Source organism: Manacus candei, unplaced genomic scaffold (genome assembly GCF_025592945.1).
Source record: "Manacus candei isolate 608988 ecotype Guabito, Panama unplaced genomic scaffold, ASM2559294v1 h1tg000024l, whole genome shotgun sequence".
In the NCBI taxonomy this organism is placed as follows: Eukaryota; Metazoa; Chordata; class Aves; order Passeriformes; family Pipridae; genus Manacus; species Manacus candei.
Window position 1 is genome coordinate 387,536 of NW_026138072.1, and position 19,106 is coordinate 406,641.

Consider the following 19,106-nt stretch of genomic DNA (forward strand, 5'->3'; position numbering starts at 1 on the left):
GCTAATGCTTGGTTTCATTAACATCTGTTGGTTTGAAAATCTAGATAGACACCTGGGATCTGAGATTTTTTTTGAAAGAAAACAAGTTTTTGCTGAAGCTGTGATCTCAGCAGTTTGTATTGGTGTGCTAGCTGAAGTACAAACAAAGGTAATAATGCCATTTCTACTGTAAAAATAACAAAATAAAACCCTATACATATTCAAAAGCTATTCTGAAAAAAAAAAAACCACTCAGCCTTTTAGAATTCCTGAATTTGCAAAATCTGCGTACTCTGTTGCATAATACCTTTAACTCCTAGATATGAATAAGAGAGGGCAGATGTTTATTTCCCAAAAATTATCTCTCAGTACCTTGTTGTCATGATACACCTGTTAGGGTCAGCAGTATACAGTTCTCTCTGTGCCAGAGAGAACTTTTTAATTGCCTAATAAAACTAGATTAGCTAAGAGAAATTACTGCAATTTAATACCTATTACATAGGCATTCATAGTAGATAACACCTCTATTTACAAAGGCAATGCTGTAATCATATAGCCAAGTTCAGTATTTAAAAGCCAATGGACACAAAAAACATGATAAAAGATTTAACATATCCAATATTAAGTAGCTGAATTTGCATTCAAAGTCTATCAAGCTTGCCTTTTAACCAACATAAACAACAGCAAGTGACAAAGACTAGAAAATCACCCACTCTGCAGCAAATAATTCTGACTTAGTAACAAATCCAGTGTAGATCCTCCTGGCCTTCTCCTTTCGAAGCTTTACAGAGGACATTGATAGGCATTTTTAAGGACTGACAGTGATAACAAGGGAAGAAAACCAAAACACATAATTGATTGTAATCTGACAGTTTTCAGGGAGGAGAGGTGTTTCCCATGGAGACATGGCAGCAGCTGCCCTGCCTGGCTAAGTGTCACAGAGATGTCTGGCAGTTCAGTTAGTCTCAGAAGGAAGGAGCAAGGTGGCAGATGAAGATCAAACCAGTGGTGATTGGAGTTAATTCCCTTTATCTCTTATGTGGAGATCCCCAACTCCAAATATAAAAGGAAATGAACTACAAAAAAGGTTTGATTCGTGTTGAAGGATAAAGAGACTTTTTTGGCCAGAAGACTGGATTATTCAGGGGTTCTTTAAATAATTTAAAAGCCTATGGGCAAAACCAGTCTGCAAAGTCCTTACCTAACCATATAGTTGTTACAGGAGAAAGTCAGGACACCAACTGCACCTACAGAAACTACTGACACTGACCAGCCTCACCCAGGGCATGCACACACTGCTCATGAACCCAGGGTCTCCATTTCACCTCAGCCCTAGACCCTCAGATATCTTGCCATATGCTCAGCTACAGACTGGTCTGGCCCTGTGATCTGGACAGACCTCAAACCTACACACTAGCTAGTTTTTATCCTGGACTGGTCTCTCAGACGTCCATTGCCACTGTCTTTAGCCCTGTCTCCCGAACGGACTTCAGAATCAAGATGAAACTTTGTCTGTAGTCCTATCTCTGATCTCACCTGCTTTTGCTCCTGACTGGACACTCTGAATGAACCCGGTTCATCTCTTCCTGGGACTGCCAATGGATCCTACAACCAGCACCTGGCTTACCCTGCTACGACTAGACCTTGTGGGACCACACCCTAGAGTCAACCTTTACTCCTGGAACACCAGGTCTGAGGGAACAGCAGGACCTTGGTGATTCTTGGAAGAGGAAACAGAGAAAACACACTAACACCTCGTACCATAAAAAGCTTCAGACACTTGCCTTCTTCAGCCATTTGCTCACACAAGAAATGCCATCCAGAGAGACCTGGACAGGCTTGAGAGGTGAGCCTGTGTGAATCTCATGAAGTTCAACAAGGCCAAGAGCAAGGTCCTGCACCAGGATCAGGGAAATCTGAAGCATAAATACAGGCTGGGTGGAGAACGGATTGAGAGCAGCCCTGAGGAGAAGGACTTGGGGATGTTGGTGGACAAGAAGCTGGGTTGTTCGTTATGTAATGACAGCTGTAGTACTTGTCAAATCTTACTCAAAGCAAAGAATCATGTTACAGATTAAACACTTACTGAAGAGAAAAAAACTATCATAAAGATGTTTCAAATTAAAGCCAGCAATCTTTACAGTATACACCCGTAAGCAGGAACAACCATGGAGATGGTAAAAAGCTAAAAACTTCCCTTCTGTTGAGGAATTTTTACAGAACAAATCTTGCATCAGGACAGAAATCAGCATCTGTAGAAGTTAAGTCTGTACTGATACCTGCATGATCTGTTTCACTTGTTGTAATAGCTTTAAGGTTATGAGTGCTTTTCATTACTTTAAGGAGCAGTGGATAGAGGAAGAAAGGATTATAATACAACTGCTTTTGAATAGTAAGCTGTTATATTTATTCCACTAGCAGTTTACATGGGTTCAGTGGTCAGCTGAATAAATTTGGGGAAAAAAGTGCGTTACGGACTCCTGAAAGCAGAAATCCCAGGATAATAACTAATGGTAGAAGTATTGCAGATTGGTATCAGCACATCTTTTTGGCCTAATCTTATGTTCCTCCTTAGGTAGCTGCATGGCCAGTGTCAGAAATAGGTTGTTATTATTATACATAACACTGTAATCTGACCCAGTCTCTATGTTCTATGGTACAGTGGTCCAGAGGCATATCAGCTGGCATAGACTTTCAGCTGTGGGTTATGGAAGGCAATTGAAGTGAATCTTAAAAGAATATAACACGCTTTTCTTATTTTGGTAATTCATGATTTAAGAAGAGCGCAGAATGATATTTCTAACAGCACCCATAAACTTTGTAGTATTAGAACTGCAATAGAATTTTTAACTAAATCACAACTGGAGTCAAGTCATTCATATAAAGTGAAATAATATCAGTGTTAAAAAGAGTACATATACCATGTCACATTAATTTAAAGGGTATAGGGCACTTCTCTTAAGAATCTTGTGCTTTATGTAACAAACCTGACATCCCTAGCAGCTACAAAGCAACTCAGCTCATCGGGCATATGCATCTCTGAGCTTTGCAAAAATTGCTGTAATAATAGCAAGACACTGTTTTGCAATCCTGCCCTCTCTTCCAGGAAACCTCCTTCTTTCTGCTGATGTACATGCTGAAATGAAAACAACTGTTTTTGTTGGCCATGTATTTTTAAGTGATTGGTTTATTTGAAGCTACAAGATTAGCTAGGTTTTGTTGTTTTGATATCAAAGCACTGTCCACAGTTGATATCAGAGCTTCATTTCCTATTGCATCTCTTGTTCAAGATTGCCATTTCCTTGTTAAGGCCATTAATACAGTTTTCAGAAGGCAGTAAAGAACTAAGTGACTGATCAAGAACATAAGCCAGGCTTGTATCCTTACCACAGTGATTGCACATAACTCATGCTAAGGTGAAGTCTGTGTTAAGTTTCTGAACAAGACAGTATTAACAAACCACTCCAGTTGTGCTGCTTTCCAGATGAAGTGGGCATCCCTTGACACTACTGCATGGTTCACTGGCTCATCTCTCCAGTCTTCCTGCTCCAAAGCATAGTTTTCAAGCTGAACTAAAACTGGGGTTACTTCCGGAAGAGGAAGAATTGTGGATAGACAATACATGGTTTGGGATGCTTAGGATGCTTCTGTCTTCCCTCCAGACTTCAATTCCTATACCACTACAGGCAACTATAAAACTCTGACCTCGCATTAAAGAAACAATTCTATCAAAGTTACCATTTCAAGTGAGCTGACTGTAATGGCTTATCTTGTGTGAAATATCATGCCAATATTACCTGCCAGAGAAAAGGAATAAATTTTGATGAACACTTATTACTTGGACACATTCTGCAAGAATATTTGGACAAAACCTGCAAATTGTTTCAAACAGCTTTGGAATTACTTTTAAAATAAATTTATTTCGGTACAAATTCATAACAAGAAATAATTTGTTGATATGGTTTGTGGGTTTAATGTATTTTTCTAATATTTCTATTTAACTCTTGCTATGTTATCTCAAGTTAAGAGTCACAGCAAAATTTTAATTCCCTTCATGTTACTATCATATTTATAAAGAAGCAATATATACATTTAGAGGAGAAAAACAAAACAATTATATTTTAATAGCAATCTGCTAAAGTCGGTATTGGATTTATATCACAAAGCCTTGCAACAAACAGCTTTGCAGTTTGAAGTGAGCTTCATCTCAGCTTAGTGTATTAATTTGGGGCTCTCTCATTCTGAAACAAGGGACTTAAGTCATTACTCTAAATACACACTGGTATAAATTGTGACTGCCATTTCCTGCATAATGGAGTAGGTAGGATAACTCAGGTTATATCAGAGGAGTAATTCCATGTTTACTACAAGAGTAGAGAGCTTGCATGAGTCAGTGATCTTTGGTGCAAAGTAAATTTAGTTTTAGGTTCAGAAGTAGTGAGCAGTTATCTCCCTGAATTCAGAAGACAGACAGCACATCTGTGATACAATTAAGATGAAACCAACATGTGTCTTGGGAATATTTTTTTCTTCCATTCTTATTCTATTTAAACGTTGATGCAAATACATGTCCTCAACGTGGCTATACTTGGTTCTGTTTATAAACAAAGATACAACTTTGCAATTCTGCTGATATCCTCAGAGACACAGAACTGAAAGAGGGGAGAAAGCAGGTAGCAGTTACCTCTCTGCTCCCTAAGACTAACATCACCACAAGTACTAAAGTTCACAGACACGCACACACCGACACACAGCAGTAGCAGTGGTGGACAGTGACATGTGTTGCTTCTCAAGCTCGCCACCCGAAAGCAAGTACACGCTCTGCTGCAGAAACACAGAAACCTTTTTCTCGTGTTCGATCAAGCCTCTTACGGACGGGAACCCTCCTTCCTGAGAAAATGTCCCCCGGGGTGTGCGCAGGGATGCTGGGCGGCGGTCCCGGTGCGGCGGTCCCGGTGCGGCGGGGGTCAGGGCCGGCGGGGCGGGCGGGCAGGTGGTGGCGGGGCGGGGCGAGCGCGGCACCGCCCCTGGGCCCCATTGGCGCCGGCGGCGGGGACGCTCCGCACCGCCCCCCGCACACAAGTGCAGTGCCCGGCGCCGGGGGGGCTGCGCGGCGGGGCCATGCAGAGCTGCGGGCGCTTCTGGGGGCGGCTGGCGGCCCGCGGGGCGCCGAGGCACCTGCGGGGGGCGGCGGCGGCGGGGCAGCGGCGCTGGGGCGGCGGCGAGGCGGCGCGGTGCATCGAGCAGCTCTTGCCGCGGCACGATGACTTCTCCCAGCGGCACATCGGGCCGCGGGAGCAGGAGAAGCGAGAGATGCTGCGGACCGTCGGGGTGCAGGTAGGCGCCGTGCGGGGCGGGGGCGGCGTGGCTGGAGCACTGCTGCTCGGGCTGTGCCGAGCTAACCACGGCGTGCCGTCGCCTCTTTGCAGAGTGTCGAGGAGCTGATGGACAAAACCATCCCGGCCAGCATCCGCCTCCGGAGGCCGCTGAGGATGGATGACCACGTCTGTAAGTGACCGCATGGCCCGGGGTGCTCCCTGAGCCCCCCCGCACTCCCGCGGCCCCTTCCGGCCGCCAGAGGCCGAGGATGGGGGCTTGGGGTGCACACTCCTTTTCCCCCCCGGTGTCCCTGCTGAGATATGTAGCGAGCAGATCTTCCCGCTGAAGTGAATAAGACTTAAATAAGTGTAGCATCACCATCGCCGACACTTTAGTCTTCGCCGACCAACTCGGTAGAGTAATTCGGCAGCTGCATGTATTGCTCTCCTGCTGGAAATCAGTAGGAAAATGCATGTAGCAGATAGGGATTGCCCAAAAGCCTGTTTTGGAGCTCAAGTGCTACAGGGACTTCACTTTGTCTCAAGAGCCTGACGCCGAGGGAAGGGTGTGACTAGTGCCCCCTTAGTGTGGACTGTAGCTTCTAATGGTCCACTGTCTTTTGTAAGTATCCTGTATCTGCAGGATCTGTTATTCTTCCCCCGCCAGCAATAACCTGCATATTTTAATAACACTAAAAACCCGTGTCTCCATATGATGGACACACAGTAGACACATTTTGAGTCCATCTGATTGAGGGTTATGAGTAAACTGGAAGAATACAAAACATTTGATCCAGCTATTGTGCCACTACAATAATTTAGTAAATTGCTGTAGAAAACTTGACGTGATTTGATGAGCTTTTAGATATTAATGTTTTTAAAAGTTAGCATGCACAGCACAGAATTTCTACCTCATAACTGCAATCTTGAGAGATATCTGTGAACATCATGCTGGAAATCCCATAAGTGAAAGAAACGCTTAAGAATCCCCCTTGCTAAACAATTCCACTAAAACTGACAAAGCTCAGTGACCATTCAGAAAGAGGAATCAATTACTTCAGTATTAACTTCATTTTTGTGTGAAGATCCTTTGTCTGATTTGTAGAAAATTTGATCCCTCTCTCTGGCATTTTCTCATTGCTCATCTGTGTGCTGTAATTCGAGTGTAAACTTCAGGCCTGCAGCTCTGGTGAGGTTCCCGGCCAGTTCAATCTGGTTACTCCGAGATGACATCACAAGCGAGAGGCAGTGCCACAATGAACAGCCAGGAATACTAGACCCTGAAAAGACAGATTCTAGCCAGAAGGGGTTCAATAGGGACTGAAAGTTTCTACTTCTAAAATGCTTTATTAGTACAATGGAATTTTATTTTTTCATAACTTCCCATCTTATTAAAATGGGGAGAGGCTGGGTAGAGAAGCGGAATTTAATCACCTTCTTCTGTCTTTATAACTGCTGAAAGTATTGCTTGGCATATTTTCCTATGATTGATGTATTTTAAGGTACTTCATGATTGACAAGTGATTTTCACCAATACTCAAAGAAAAGAACTTTCTAGGTTATTATGTTTTTAGGTCCGAAGGAGGGATTAAATGCAGCTAGTGGCTAATAATTATGTCTTAAAAAGCTTTCTTCTTGTTAATTTTTTTTTTATTATTAATTAATGTGGTACTCTTATGAAATTGTACATTACCAAAATAAACATAAAAAAGATACAGTTGAGTTGGGCATTAAAATAGTTATACATTATGGAAAACTAAACCAGTGATGTCAACCTAAGTCAAAATCTTGATGCAGTGCTCTAATGCTGATTTGCATAACAGTTTTGAAGTGGATGTCTTCTAGGTATCTGTGCATTAGTTGCTATTCTGTTGTATGCAAGCTCTCACTGTGCAACAGGACCTCATTAACTAACAGTGTATTTAGTTCACTGGCATTTTGCTCCACTTGCTATGCTGTTCTTGTCCCCTTAGAGTAAGCTTTGAAAGAATGTGACCGTGATGCAGTCTCACATTGCACAGCATGCAACAGAGAATTTTCAAAAGAGATGCTTGCATGAGGTACAGAAAACTTTTTTCAGCACACTACTGCTTTTTTCTTCTGCAGCCAATGTGCTGAACTGTCTTTTATAATTATTGTGTCATTGTTTATCACTGGTTTTCCACTGCATTGGTGGCAGAAAACTCCACAGCTTGCAAAAGAAAAGTTAAAAGCCTCAGCTTAAAGTTGTGCAATGTCACATTGAACATCTTGTGCCCAGGACACAAGTCTGAGTGAAACTTGCTTCCTCATTAATGTGTCATTAGAGAGAACATTGTCCACTCATCAGGGTGAGATTTCTTGTGTGAGTACGGTGCATCATTATTTCTCTATCATATCCCTTGTATTAGAGGGAAATAGCAAAATTGGGAATATCACAAAAAACTGTATTCTATTTTAAACATCTTTTTATCTGTATGAAGATAATTTTGCTCCACTGTCCCCTAAACTCACACATAAAATGAAAGAACAGGACAAGACAATGCAGAACATGTCATTCAGTGACATTTATAAAATTTGTAATACAGTATTTCCAAGTGGTGTAAAAATATATTTCCACTGGTCTGTATAACTTGAATTAAAAAAATAGTGACTTCACAAGATAGAGTGCAGCTGAACAAATCAGCTGTTCTAGAGCTGCTCCTTTGTACTAACAAACACAACTAAGCTTACACTGAAGTCTCATTGAAGTCAGTCCTTGACAGTGAAGTCAGTGCTTACAGATAGGACTAGACGTGCAGTCCAAGAAAACCATGCACACACCATGAAAAGTACACCCAGGTGAGTATCATAGGTCTCTGCAATTTTTGGGGGTTTTGGCAAATTTTATAGTTTTAGACCTCATCTCAAGTGTGTATATTTGATGTGTAAGTTTGATATATAGGCATATCTTCAAATTTTGATCAGGTCTGTCAATACGGAAGATTGTATTACAGATCCTTCCATTGGTAGTGTAACATAAGTTGTCTAAAAGACTGAAAATCAGTTGACTGGGTGTATGGAATAGCAGTAAAAAAAAGAAGAAAGAGGCTCCTGTGGATGCAGCTTGTATTAAAGAGCTGTTTAAAATGGCATTGCATATTCCACTGCTGATAAATAAAACCTCTGAACACAGTAGAAGCACAATTATTTTGTACCTGTGTTGTCCTTCTGAGACATTTTAGCACAGACCTACTCTTCAGTGGAACAATCAAGCTTCATTACTTCCCTGAAGGACATAATATGCCAAGAGAGAAAGCCTCTAACCTTAAGTGGACATTTCCTCAGGGTAGGAATACTCTGCAGTGGGAGCTGAACAGGCTGAATCGGTGGGCCGAGGCTTGAGGAAGACCTTATCACTCTCTACAAGTACCTGAAAGGAGATTGTAGGACAGGTGGGAGTCAGTCTCTTCTAGGCAACTAGTGACACAATGAGAGTAAATGGCCTCAGGTTGTACCAGGGGAGGTTCAAATTGGACATTAGGAAGAAATTTTTCACTGGAAGTGTTGTTAAGCATTGGATGGAGCTACCCAGGGAGGTGGTGGAGTCATCATCCCTGGAATTGTTCAGGAAACAACTGGACATGACTTAGTGCTGTGGTCTAGTTGACAATGTGGTGATCTGTCAAAAGTTGGACTTGATGATCTTAGAGGTCTTTTCTAATGTAAATAATTATGTGATTTGTTTTGTTTATATATGAAAGAAGTAGCCATTCTGGTAAATGCTGGGTTTTGCTGGTACAAGTGCATCTACACTAGAAATTCTTTTGCAATAATTATTAGTGTTCCTGTATTGGCAGATTTTTTCCCTGTGTTGGCATGGTCAATGATGAAGGAGAGAAAGAATGTTTGTTGTGGTAAGAGATTTCTGAAATGAAATGCTTTGTTCAGTATGTAATATGACAGAACCATCTATGTCCATTTTCTGACCAGAAAAGAGCTGTTTTAAAAATGTCTGCTGCCATGAGGCCACTGACAGTATTGTAAAATCACCTGAACATGCCACTGAAAGCCAGTAGAGGTGAAACAGCACAATATCTGATTTCCACTAATAGTAAATTGCGGTCCTGTACCTCAGCTTGATTCTGGAAGAGGAGCTGTTTTACAGTTAGATTTTTCTGCAGGTATAGTTGAGGAAAAATGTAATTTTGGCGTGTAATTTCTGTTCAATCAATATTTACAACAAGGGTATATGTCTGTTTGATACTTAATTGTGATCAGCTGGTATTACAGAGCTTTTTTCCCACTTTACAGTAAGTAAGCTTTTCTTTAAGCTTTAGCACATATGTAGTGATTGACCCATTTGAAGTAAAAGAACAGATTATTTTATGTAAGTGTAATCCTCTTTATTTTATCCCTACAAACCTACTGTCTTTATCAGTCGTAGTTATCCCTACAGTGTTGCCGTTGTGTGTCCATCCTTATGTTATGGGTTGGCTTACTTTGTGCACATTATGTATTTCTGCTTTTTATTTCAGGATTTGAATTTTTAAAAAGTTTTAATTAAAAAAGGCATCTATAAACTCTGCCATGTTTTCTTTTCCCAAATATTCCCAGTTACATTCTCAAATTTTAGGATTTATAAACATAAGTTTCTAAAATCTGTGTAGGAATGCAATTTGGTCTCCAGTTTAAGTGTTATTAGAAGCAATACTGCTCAGAAGCAGTCATATTGTAATAAAATTATTTGTATTTTCAAATTTAACTACTTTTTATGTAGTCAAATCTACTTTAACTAGGATTTTAGATTTAAAATGCTAATTAAAAATTAATTATGGGTGATTTTGTAATCATTTGCTAATGTCAGTCAGATTTTTAGAGCCGATTTAGTCGTTTCAGATTCCTTGCTACTGGAATCCACACCGTAGCTTCAGATAACCGTAGCAGGGGTAGTTGTTACCGCCTGCAGAGTGTTGCCACAGGTAGTGCAGCAATCTGCATTGCCACCATTGGTACTTTACTCTTCTCATGTTGCTCCTCCTCATGACACTTCCAGGCTGCTGCTCTTTTGAAAGGCAGCAGGCCCCGGGAGTAGAACAGAGAAAGGCAGGCATCTTGCTGGCTCTCAGCTCATCCATGCTTTCTGCTCCTCGGGGCATCCTCAGGTTGCTTCTGCTGTCCAGACTGGCTGGGTGAGTGCAGGTAGCCTGAGTGAAAGCAGGAGGAAGAGGCAGGGCAACAGATGCTGTTGGCTTTTTGCCCATATCTTGTAGTTGCTGGATGGACACAGCACTTGGAACAGGCACTATCCTTATGCTGTCCTACAGCATTATTATGTGTCTGACAGTTCTTTGGAACTCATTTGCTTTAATATAATCTGATTATTTTTTTTTAAATGGAGATCAAATTAATTATTAAAGCAAGAGAAATAAATTAATCCCCTTTTTCTTATATCAGCTGTTCTGAAGATCTTGCTTCCTTGATCTCGGAAGTTAGATTTTTATTTTTGAGATCTGACATAAAGTGAATAAAATTATATCATACAAATAGTCACCTCCCTTTTGTGTTGTGAGGTTTAAGTAATACAACTTGAACTCTCTCTCTTTCTCTGGTACCTTATTATTTTGCAGGTATCTCAAAAGATCAAGGCAACTCTACTGTGCTAACCACAAAAACACTAGCAGCAATAAGTGTTATCATTTTATGATCTGATAATTTAAGCCCTCCTACTATTTTGTGATATATTTTACCTTTACTACCTTTAGACTTAGCAATCTGAAAATGTCCTCACAGAACTACTGCTGGGACTCTCACTAAATTTTCTCCAGTTACAAGATAGCAGTATTGCAGGATCAATACTTTATTCTGAATATTGTCTTTGATCATAATTTTAATCAGTTAATGAGGGGAATAAAGATCAACTGCAGCAACCTAGCTGGCAATTTTATTTTTTGCTGAATAAGGTTCTTAAAGAATTTTTGTTGTGCAGCCAAAAAATGAATTCATGATAAAGGCACATCAACCGTTTAGTCTCAGAAAACTGGAAACAAACAGCTGAGTGTGATGGCCAGGGTCCAACTGTTATTTAAGTGTAGTAAATTTTTCTTTCTGTTTGATTTCCCCATTTTACATATTGCTTCTTAATTTCACCCATTTCTGGGAAGAATTAAAAAAAAAAAAAGAAATCAGTAACACAATCCAAAATCTCTCAAGCTGTGGGTTTTTTTGAACCATATATCTTGAAATTAGTAGAAATCCTGCTCTTCATATGTTTTAGTTTTAAAGAAATGAATAAATTATTTACAATAATACACCATTTCCACTACATATGCTCCAAGTTATATACTTTATATAGCAGAAAAAGTCTGTAATTTTTTGGGTTTCATGACAGACTTGTGGACAAAAATGGAAACTTAGCAATTTCATTATGAATTTTAAAATTAATTTTAAGCATGCGTAAGACCACTTCTTGTGGTTTGCATTCATCTGCCTTGATATTAGCGTTAGTTATTTACGAAGTGATCAATAAAGAGTTAGACACTTTGCAAAAATAACTTTACAGGAATACACTTAGGAAACTTAGGCTTGATGGAGTGGGAAATAAGGCTACTGACAGAGACACAGGGTCCTGTTCAGGCCGGTGGGGACCCGGGTCAGCAGGCTCGGCTGTGGGCTCAGCCCAGGCTGCTCAGGGCTTTACCCAGTCAGAACAGGAAACTCCCAAGGAGGGAGGCCCAGCTCCACCGCTGGGCTGTCCTCATGGGCCCAGCTCTCCTTATCTCCAGCCTGAGCCTCTCACACTCCTGCTGTGCATGCACGGCTGTGAAGAGCCTGGCTGCATCTCTTCCAGCCCCTCCTGTTGGTGCAGGGCATACTCCTAAGAATGGTTTCATCGCCTTGTTCGCTGGTCTTAGGACTCCAACACACATTTCTCTCACCTGTGCCTACATCACTTCTGCTTGAATCCAGAGCCCTATCAGCATAAAGCAAACACTGAATTAATGAAATCTACATGGACTTATGTTAGGTCATAGGTAAGCCAGCCTGTACAGATAAATCAGGGGCTGTTGACTTTCCCTGCTCAGGAGTGCAGTTACTTATGAACTTCTTGTGATGAACATACTGTGATGAAGTACTTCAAGGCAGTCTTCATCCCAGGTCTCTTTAAAGAGGCATGCCAAGTGTGGGAGATGAATATTTGAGCTGTACTGCTGCCATTGCCTTCATAGTGACCAAAGGAGCAGGGTAAGTGAGGTGAAGCAGGAGTGAGGAGAGCGTGCCCTCCAGCATTTTACCACCCTGATTAAAATTAGTTGTGTAAATGTCTTCCCAGGTAGCTCATTAAAATGTAATAATTAAAAATCTGTTTAGTGTTAGAATCTTCAGTGCAGATATTCTTGGTGGGATGTGATTCTACTCTTAAGCATAATTACTACCTAAGCTGCCTGCAGTCTTGCAAGGCTTTTGGCTTTGTGCCTTCAATCAGTTTGGAAGCAGGTTTATTTCAGAGATCTCCAGCACAAGCTAAGTGGCTGCACATAGTGGTTGTTCACTACAGTTGCTGAGAAATGACTCTAGAAGAAACACCTAGCTGGGCGAACAAAGAAAATGCTATCGGGCATATTGTACAGTATTTGTGGTATGTGTTTACTACAGAAATCGCACTCAGTGCATTTTTGTGTGTGAGACTGAGCAAGTTAAATGATAGCCAACTTCTGCCTTCAACCGCGTTTGGAAGTTCATTACTATTTTCGAGAAATCATTGATGTTTGAATTATGCAAGAATAGAAACCTTCCTCTGAAACTGCAACCAAACTGTCTTTCATTAAACTTCGGGTTTGCAAGTGGTAGAGGAAGGTCTCTACAGTGTTAAACTCTCACTTAAAAAAAACCAAACAAGTGCATCTGTCTGGTATAAACTGTGTGGGAAGATTATTGAAGAGTGGAGCTTTTCACTACGCTTTAGAGATTTTGCCCTGGACATTGCTGACTTCAAGCCTATAAGCATATAATGCTTGAGTCTCCAGAAAAAAAATTGCAGTTTACTGAAATTAACGACCAGTCTTTATACATTAGATCTGATGGTTAACACTGAGTAAAAGGCAGAGAAGAAATTAACTTTGAAATGAGAACTGAACACCAGTAAAAAAATAACTGTGAGAGGTGTAACGTGACTGTGGAAGAAATAAATTGAAAACCAGATTTTTGAAAAAAATCTTTATACATGGAATGCAACAGTAGCAATTTGAGTAAAAGATATAAACAAGTTTGGAAATCAGAGCTAAAGTTTAATATCCTTATTCATGACTGCACTAGAAATTAATTCAAAACCTAATAATTATTTGCCATCACATTCCAGAGAATTAACTGTTTTGACTTGATCCCTCTTGCTAGTGTAACTTACAGAGAGAAAATGGGTTTTGAGGCATCCAGGGTCCAAGCTATTCTACTTTTCATGATTTGTAGCCTTGTATTACAAAGTCTGTTTTCCCAGTTGAAGTGCAGAATGAACAGAACTTGGTGTAACTGCTCTGATGCAGCAGTCTGGGGTCAGAGTGGGATGAGGAAGAAAAAAGATCTGCTCCCCTCACCTAGGAGGATTGCTGTACAATTCCACCCCAGTCTGTTAGGTTTGTCAGACTTGCCTGTCTGTGTGATCCTAAGAAAATCTACTGACCATCTTTCTGCATCCTCAGCTACTAATATATTTTGTAGATACAGCCCTTTGGCAAATGTTTGGTAGCATTATTTGTTGACTGCTAGGACTAGGTTGACTCAATGTGATTTTTGCACAGCCTTCAGGACACTGAGAAGTATGTAGAAGCAAGACCAAAGAGTAAACTATGGCTGGGGGAAGGAGGGAGTGAAAATGCCTTCCTTCTCAACACTTCAAAATCATTGTGTAATCTCTTCAAACTAGATTGGCAGGCTCATTTAAAAGTTAATCTCATGTAGAATTTCTTAAGCTACAAATACTCTTAACACTTTTTTTTTTTTTAATAAACTGGCGAAGCATATTAAAATTGAATTAAAAGAACTGTTCTATCAGCTATTTAGGGAAAATGTGAGTACATAAAGTTTTTTAATACAAAGAAATTATTCCTGGGTGCTTGGTGTGAGCCCAGTTTGTGTAAATATGACTCTATTAGAAACACTAAATCACAGTTATGGATGGCTATGGCTTCATCCAGTGTCACTTCTGCAAGGTTTAGCTAAGAAAAAGTGCCTGCTGAGGTAAATTCTAATGCATATGCAAGATGGGTCTCTTCTGGGTCAAATGTACATTGTGTTAGCACAAGAAAGACTTTATAAGCCTTTTGCCTGCAGCTCTTTCTCTCTCTATTCTTTCCACGTTGGCTGAAACCCTGTTATTATTCAGTTGTTGCATTATCCAGAATTTTGTCAGAATTTTAACTTTCCCAGAATGTTTCACCACCTTACTATTTTATCTTTCCTGATTTTGGGCTGCCCTTTATTCTGCTACTGTTTATACTCACATCACCAATGTTGCATATTTTTTACACTGGGGTACAAGACATTTCAGTTAAAAACTGTTAGTGTTATGTGTAGCTGTAATATTCTGACATAATTTCTTTTCAATTAGGTGAAAACGAAGTCCTTGAAACTCTGTACAATATTGCAAGCAAGAACAAGATATGGCGGTCTTACATAGGCATGGGTTATTACAACTGCTCAGTGCCCCAGCCCATTGCACGGAATTTGTTGGAGAATGCAGGATGGTAAAGTACCACATTTTCTTGTTGAATATATGTGTTTAAATACACATTTGAAGTTTGTCTTATGAATGGGTGTAGATAAACATACCCCAGACCTGTTTTTTTCACTAAGGCTTTCATGTATTTGCTAACAATGTGTATCCTACTGTGTCAAAACTATGGTGTTCATGCTGAAGCTAGAAAGAAAAAATAATACTTTTGACTTTTGAAGATGCATTTTTTTTGTAAAATGTTACTGATTTTGTGACTTATATTCACAGCTCCTGTTTATTATGAACTAACAGAAGAATATTTGTTTGCTTTAAGGAAGCATACAGACATAACTCCTAAACAAAAGTAATTCTTTTCTAACTTGTGCCTAAATTTAAAACAGCTTCCTCCTCCACTGGTATATGCAATTTGGGTGAAGGTAGTTAAACACTGTGCAATACTCTGTTCATGATTTTCTTATGAGGAAGTAAGAAACCTTGAAAATTCTAAAGGCTGTTCTCCTGGTATTTCTTTCTTGATTTATCTTATTTTAAACCAGAGACCTTCAAATGTTTGAATATGTTTCCATCAAGTGAGTTCTTGTCTGATCAAATAATTCACTGATGAACAGGAGCAGTACTAAAACTATCATAAAATGATCATTCATTTATGAAGAGGCTGAGAATACTGTACTTGCTGCTGTTGACATTACAACTGATCACCCAGTTGAGATTTCAGTTTTTGAAGGACTGTAACTCAAAAATGGTGCAACAGGAAAAGCTAAATCTAATGTGGAATCTCACTTTCCAGCAGACTGAATGTCACTGATAACCCTGTATTTTCTCATTAAGTTTACAAGTTCACCTATCACTAGTCAGTAAGATCCTTTTTTTGTACTGTATTAAAATGATAACTATCATCTTTATTACTGGATGATTTTTATTTTAATAAAAGCAGTATTTAAAGTTTATATATGTATTCAGAAAACCAAACAAGAAAAAACAACCAATCAAAAGATTATATTAGTCAGTGTAAAAATCCATTGTTACTTAGACGTTATATAATTTTTTATACCTTGGGTTGCCATAAATGTGTCTACAGATCTGTAGGCCTCTAAGTCTATTTATTTTTTAATTTGTTTGCTCTATTTGCATTGCACATTTTTGAACTGGTAAAAAAGTTGCACTGTTTGGACTCAAGGAACCTATGCAGTACATCTATACAAAGCTTTATTTAGCTTTATTCTCACTTACTTTTTGCAACATATACAAACTAAATATTTCAATACAGTACCACAAAACAAGTTATTAACCGATAGAGGCAAAGATAAGAACACTTAAAAACTAAGTGGAACAAAATTAACTGCTTATTTTTAAATCCTAAAAAATGATATAGTGTTAATGAAACAACTGGGAGAGTCTGTCCACATATCTGTTCTTGCAGGGTACTGTAAAGTAAAACTAGATGGATAAAAGCTAAACTGTTAGATGGCAAAAGTGAAGGCTAAAATGTTTATTGGGGAAAGGCGTATATGTGTGTGTGCATATGTGCAAAAGCAACTACAGAGGCTTTATGGAAGCTGTTTAAGAAGTCAGACCTCTCCTTACATCTGCTGGATGTGTAACACTTTCCATGCTGGCACACTTCACTTTGGAGCTCCAAGGAAAATGCTGCAAGCTCAGACTTGTTTCTGATCTATCTCTCTCACATAACTTGTAGTTTCTGTTGCTTGGCATTTGTTAGAACAAGGCTTGCATTGGTAAACAAAATAAGTTTATGAAAGATTGTTCCTAGAAGTCTGTTAACACAAAAGTGAATGACTTCACAGTATTTAGGACACTTGGACTTGCTAGGAGAAGGTAGGAAGCAAAGGAGTAGATTTCAGGAGAAAACTTTAGAACCAAATGTATTTTCAGCTGAAAATGAGACTACTGAACCATACTGGGTTTTTTATAAGGTTAGTTACCACAGAAGTCTTCCCAAATATCCAATTCTGTTAAGAGTACACTCAACACATTTAACTTGGAATTTTAACTTTTTTAAGGATTTGGACAATGATTTATATCTCTGTCCACTTCTAATTTCTGTTGGAATGTGAATATAACTTCCCAGTTTTCTCTAATTTTACCCTTAATCATCTTCCCAGCCCCCCATTAACGTAATAATTACGTTTTTTCACAGTTGATGTGCTGAGTTCTTTCCCTAGTAGCATACCAAATTAATTCTGTGCTCTGCCATGAATATATGAATAACTGAAGATGTGAAAATATTTGGTTTCAGAAATCAACTACATATAGAGTTTTTATTAACATATAGGTCACACCAGTGTAGTATTTATTTTTGGGGCTGAAGTGGATAAAAATACCTATCAGACCTTGCAAATCAAGAAGGCCTTTGAAGTCACACTAATACCTACAATGGAGCATGATGCAGAGGTCTCCAAAGTACAGCTCGTTTGATTCCTTTGTCCCTAGACATTAAATATGTAAGAATAAAATACCTCATGCCTGCAGTACTCAGATCTGTAGTGTAAATTATTAAACTTATTAGCTAGTAACACTCAGCACTTATGCATTACATTCTGAAAATTACTGCACAGTGTGCAATAATTACTTTAAAAGAGTTTGCTTTTAAATTACTTTAAAAAGTCATTTACCATGTAGTATAGAATCAAGCAGAAGTCAGAATGCAGACTAAAGCCAGATATTTTGTTTGAAGAAATTGTGGAGATGTAGAATATATAAAAGATAGAGATGCTTAGAAAATGCCAAAAAACCTTAAAGTAAGTGTTTAAGTAAGTGGTTTTATGTTAAAATGGTGTCTTTACCAGTTGAAATAAGCTTCATGCACTGTAATTTGTGGCAATACTGGAAATCAAGATTTCTTGATTGAATTTTTTCTATTTTCCTGAAATTGATTGGTTTTACTTCAACTGTATTTACCATTCAAAACCACCACATCAAAATCATGAAGCCTCATTAATGCTATTTTGTAATATAGTGTACTTTCCCAACTATGTGGAGTAGAATTTCTCTAATGTATTTCAACTAAGCTCAATGCTTTTACTCTTATTAGTCTTAATTCTAGTTCCTCCTACAAGTTATAATACAAAATATGACCCTTAGGTGAAGTAAAATGAGAAAGCACTATTGTTAACCTCAACTCCAGAGGAGTTTCTTTCTTTTTTTAAGCAGCAAAAGTCATTGTGCATGCAAAGGTGTTTGGAATAACTCTTTTTGGTGAGAACTGAGTGGGCAGGGACTATTCAGAAAGTGAATCTTAATACTGCCAAACTGAAAGTTTATCTGACAAACTTAACACTGGACTTAGCAGCTGTGAAGAAAAAAAAAATACTGTTGGGATTAGCAATGTTGCATGAAACCTAGGACATGGTCTCATTTGTGAACTATGCAGTCATATGATGATAATTAGTTTAGTGTTAGAGTTGGCTAAAAAAGAGAAAAAACCTGCAGTTTTGGGGAAAATCATCAATGCTTATGTATTTAATACATAGCTGTTGCTTTCTGTCACTGTACTGAATAGTATATGTGAATATTTTGAGCAGATGTATAATTTAAATAGACAGTAAGTACATGTACATCCCGTATTACACTTTGAAATCACATACTGAATATGGCCTTCTAGCTTTTGCATTCTCTTCAGGTCTTTTTTCTACCTTCTGTCTCACCTTACTATTTTGTTGCTGCTCTCATCTTGCTCTATACCACCTTGTTCTTTAAAAATCCTTGTTATTCACCTTCTATTGACTTTACATGATTTGAGCTTCTTTAAAGCTTATACCTTAACTTATAAACATTTTTTGAAAGTCTAGGCTCGCTACCGGCCTTTTAAGGAAAAAAACTGCTGTCTTCTTCCACTGCTAGAAAATAGAGGCCATAAGTGTTCCCACTTACCACTTGTTTCTGGCTGCTACCCTAAATTCGATCTGGCATAAAGTCTGTCCCAAACCACTGTGGAATCCAGTGACCAAATTTCCAGCAGTGAGAGGAGAGTCTGACCTCTGTTCTTGCCTTTCATCCCTGGACCCATGCTGCTTTGTTTTCTGGACTGTTTCAATGAAGCATTTCCCTTTGATTCCTGTGTTTTCAAAGGATTTGCTTATTTTGTCACTACTGTTCTGTTT

General features: G+C 39.0%; 1 protein-coding gene across 2 annotated transcripts in view; it reads left to right on the top strand.

Moving 5' to 3' along the window:
- The first annotated feature begins 5,071 nt into the window (after positions 1-5,071).
- The window catches only part of GLDC (glycine decarboxylase), a 43,710-nt gene continuing 29,675 nt past the window's right edge, over positions 5,072-19,106 (top strand). For both annotated transcript variants that reach the window (XR_007904640.1, XM_051788251.1), the window contains exons 1-3: positions 5,072-5,316; positions 5,409-5,487; positions 14,860-14,995. Coding sequence is in view for 1 of the 2 variants with exons in the window: in XM_051788251.1 (XP_051644211.1) it covers positions 5,101-5,316; positions 5,409-5,487; positions 14,860-14,995 (431 nt within the window). In the remaining variant the exon portion in view is untranslated. The remainder of the gene's footprint in view (positions 5,317-5,408; positions 5,488-14,859; positions 14,996-19,106) is intronic.